Source organism: Geospiza fortis, unplaced genomic scaffold (assembly GCF_000277835.1).
Source record: "Geospiza fortis unplaced genomic scaffold, GeoFor_1.0 scaffold105, whole genome shotgun sequence".
In the NCBI taxonomy this organism is placed as follows: domain Eukaryota; kingdom Metazoa; phylum Chordata; class Aves; order Passeriformes; family Thraupidae; genus Geospiza; species Geospiza fortis.
The window spans coordinates 11,033-15,021 of NW_005054898.1; the positions used below are offsets into that span (position 1 = coordinate 11,033).

Below are 3,989 nucleotides of genomic sequence, written 5' to 3' on the forward strand. Positions count from 1 at the left end.
CCCCTTCTGGTAACTGCCACCATCCCCTTCTGGTCACTGTCACCTCCCCCTGGTCACTGCCATCCCCCTTCTGGCCAGTGTCACCTCCCCTTCTGGTCAGTGTCACCTCCCCATGATCACTGTCACCATCCCCTTCTGGTAACTGCCGCCATCCCCTTCTGGTCAGTGTCACCAACCCCCTCTCCACCACCCCCTTCTGGTCACTGTCACCTCCCTGTGGTCACTGTCACCATCAAGGTACGGTGCCACCTCCCCCTTCCAGTCACTGCCACCCCCTTCCAGTCAGTGCCACCACCCCATTCCAGTCAGTGCCACCACCCCCTGGTCAGTGTCACCACCCCCTGGTCAGTGTCACCTCCCTGGTGACCAGCACGGGTCACCGTCCCCACGGTCACTGCCCAGGACGGGAAACGGGAACTGACCCTGACCGGGGCTGGGGAATTGCCCTGGTCAGTGTCACCTCCCTGGTGACCAGCACGGGTCACCGTCCCCACGGTCACTGCCCAGGACGGGAAACGGGAACTGACCCTGACCGGGGCTGGGGAATGGCCGGAGGGGACAGAGGGGTGGTCACTGCTGGGGACAGTGGTCACTCCTGGGGACAGAGGGGTGGTCACTGCTGGGGACAGAGGGGTGGTCACTGCTGGGGACAGTGGTCACTCCTGGGGACAGAGGGGTGGTCACTGCTGGGGACAGAGGGGTGGTCACTGCTGGGGACAGTGGTCACTCCTGGGGACAGAGGGGTGGTCACTCCTCATGTCCATGGGGATGGTCACCTTCAAGTGTCCCCACAGATGTCCCCAATGTCCCCAATGTCCCCTGTCCCTGTGGATGTCCCCAATGTCCCCAATGTCCCCAATGTCCCCTGTCCCTGTGGATGTCCCCAATGCCCCCTGTCCCCAATGTCCCCTGTCCCACAGATGTCCCTGTGGATGTCCCCAGTGTCCCCAATGTCACCCTGTCCCCAATGTCCCCAGTGTCCCCAGTGGCCCTAATGTCCCCTGTCCCTGCAGATGTCCCCAATGTCCCCTGTCCCTGCAGATGTCCCCAATGTCCCCTGTCCCTGCAGATGTCCCCAATGTCCCCTGTCCCTGCAGATGTCCCCAATGTCCCCTGTCCCTGCAGATGTCCCCAATGTCCCCTGTCCCTGCAGATGTCCCCAATGTCCCCTGTCCCTGCAGATGTCCCCAATGTCCCCTGTCCCTGCAGATGTCCCCAATGTCCCCTGTCCCTGCAGATGTCCCCAATGTCCCCTGTCCCTGCAGATGTCCCCAATGTCCCCCTGTCCCCAGGTGCCAGCCAAGGCGCTGCCGCAGGCGCCAGGGAAGCAGTTTGTGGTGGTGACAGCGCGGGTGGCCGCGGTGACACTGGAGAAGGTGCTGCTGGTGTCCCTGCAGAGCGGCCACATCTTCGTGCAGACCGACAAACCCATCTACACCCCGGGCAGCACGGGTGAGGGGACAGCCGGGGACACCCTGGGGACACCCTGGGGACACTGCGGGGACAGCTGGGGACACTGCGGGGACAGCTGGGGACACTGCGGGGACAGCTGGGGACACTGCGGGGACAGCTGGGGACACTGCGGGGACAGCTGGGGACACTGCGGGGACAGCTGGGGACACTGCGGGGACAGCTGGGGACACTGCGGGGACAGCTGGGGACACTGCGGGGACAGCTGGGGACACTGCGGGGACAGCTGGGGACACTGCGGGGACAGCTGGGGACACTGCGGGGACAGCTGGGGACACTGCGGGGACAGCTGGGGACACTGCGGGGACAGCTGGGGACACTGCGGGGACAGCTGGGGACACTGCGGGGACAGCTGGGGACACTGCGGGGACATTGGAGGGGATGGGGACACCGAGGGGACACCCTGGGGACACTGCAGGGACAGCTGGGGACACTGCGGGGACATTGGAGGGGATGGGGACACTGTGGGAACATCAAGGGGGTGGGGACACCTTGGGGGCTTGGAGACACCCCCGGGGAGCACCGGTGGGACACCCTGGGGACAGCTGGGGACACTGCAAGGACAGCTGGACACTGTGGGGACATCACAACATTGTGGGAACACCAAGGGGATGGGGACACCGAGGAGATGGGGACACTGTGGGGATGGGGACACTGTGGGGACATCACAGGCAGGGGGACACCCGTGGCAGCACCGCTGAGTGACCCTGGGGACACCTGGGGAGAGAAGGGGACACTGGGGGACACCGGGGGACACTGCAGGGACAGCTGGGGACATTGGAGGGGATGGGGACACCGAGGGGATGGGGACACTGTGGGGACATCACAGGCAGGGGGACACCCCCAGCAGCACCAGTGAGCGACCCTGGGGACACTGGGGGACACCGGGGGACACTGCAGGGACAGCTGGGGACATTGGAGGGGATGGGGACACCGAGGGGATGGGGACACTGTGGGGACATCACAGGCAGGGGGACACCCCCAGCAGCACCAGTGAGTGACCCTGGGGACACTGGGGGACACCAGGGGACAGCTGGGGACACTGCAGTGACACTACAGGGACAGCACGGGGACACTGCAGGGACACCTGGGGACAAGGTGGGGGGACACAGGGGACACGTGGAGACAGCCAGAACTGGGAGGGGACACAGGGGACAAGGTGAGAAGGGACATGTGGGGACAGCCAGCACCGGAGGGGACACTGTGTCCCCTCACCTTGTCCCTTGTGTCCCTTTCCTCTGTCCCCTCACCCTGTCCTTGTCCCCTCACCTTGTCCCCGTGTCCCCTGCCAGTGCTCTGCCGCCTCTTCACCGTGAACCACCTCATGCAGCCGGTGGCCAAGACGGTCACCGCGGAGGTCAAGGTGAGTGCCCTGGGGTGCCAGGGGTGGGTGACACAGGTGGGTGACACAGGTGGGTGACACAGTGGTGACACGGTGCCACCCGCGCGTCCCCTCAGACGCCCGACAACGTCATCATCAAACAAGTCCTGGTGTCGTCTCCGGCCAAAAACGGGATCCTGTCCCTCACCCACAACCTGCCCGAGGTCGTCAGGTGGGTGTCACCGTCCCCCGCGGTGGCCTGGGGACACCTCCCAGGTTGTCACCTCCCTGTCACCTCCCTGTCACCTCGCTGTCACCTCCCCCAGCTTGATCGGGGGGACGATTTCGGCCAAATTCGAGGATTCTCCGGATCAGGATTTCAGCACCCAATTCGAGGTCAAGGAATACGGTGGGTGAGGGGTGAGGGGTGGCCTTGGGGACAATCGGGGGCTGTCCCCAAGGGGTGGCGGTGTCACCGATGTCACCGGTGATGTCACCGCTGTCACCCCGCAGTGCTGCCCAGCTTCGAGGTGTCCCTGACTCCTGAGAAGAAGTTCCTGTACATCGACAGCCAGGAGGACTTCAAGGTGTCCATCCACGCCAGGTGACACCAAAATGTCCCTTTTTGGGGACAAAAGTGTCCCCTCTGGGGTCACAGCTGCGTGGGGGGACAGGGGACAGCTGGGCTCGGCTGGTGGCCCTGGGGGTGGCACGGGGACAGGGTGGAGGGGGAAATGGGGTGACATGGGGACATCGGTGGTGGTGGCAGGATGGGGACATGGGGACATTGATGGCATTGGTGGTGGCAGGGATGGGATGGCAGGGACAGGGTGGGGACATGGGGACATCGGTGGTGGTGGCAGGGATGGGATGGGGACATGGGGACATTGGTGGTGGCAGGGATGGGACGACAGAGATGGGGGGACAGGATGGGGACATGGGGACATTGTTGGTGGCAGGGATGGGATGGCAGGGACAGGGTGGGGACATGGGGACATTGTTGGTGGTGGCAGGGATGGAATGACAGGGACAGGAGTGGCAGGATGGGGACATGGGGTGACATGGGGACATGGGGACAATTGCGGCATTGATGGTGGCTGGGATGGGATGACAGAGACAGGATGGGGGCATGGGGACAATGGGGTGACATTGGTGGTGGCAGCGATGGGATGACAGGGACAGGGGTGGCAGGCTCACC

At 64.4% G+C, this 3,989-nt stretch overlaps 1 protein-coding gene across 1 annotated transcript in view; it reads left to right on the forward strand.

Moving 5' to 3' along the window:
• Window positions 1–3,989, forward strand: part of LOC102043273 (complement C3-like) — a gene marked incomplete at its 3' end in the record, with an annotated part of 38,564 nt that overhangs the window by 5,273 nt on the left and 29,302 nt on the right. The window contains exons 5-9 of the mRNA XM_014311492.1: window positions 1,293–1,452; window positions 2,763–2,833; window positions 2,929–3,023; window positions 3,118–3,200; window positions 3,305–3,395. Coding sequence (XP_014166967.1) covers window positions 1,293–1,452; window positions 2,763–2,833; window positions 2,929–3,023; window positions 3,118–3,200; window positions 3,305–3,395 — 500 coding nt within the window. The remainder of the gene's footprint in view (window positions 1–1,292; window positions 1,453–2,762; window positions 2,834–2,928; window positions 3,024–3,117; window positions 3,201–3,304; window positions 3,396–3,989) is intronic.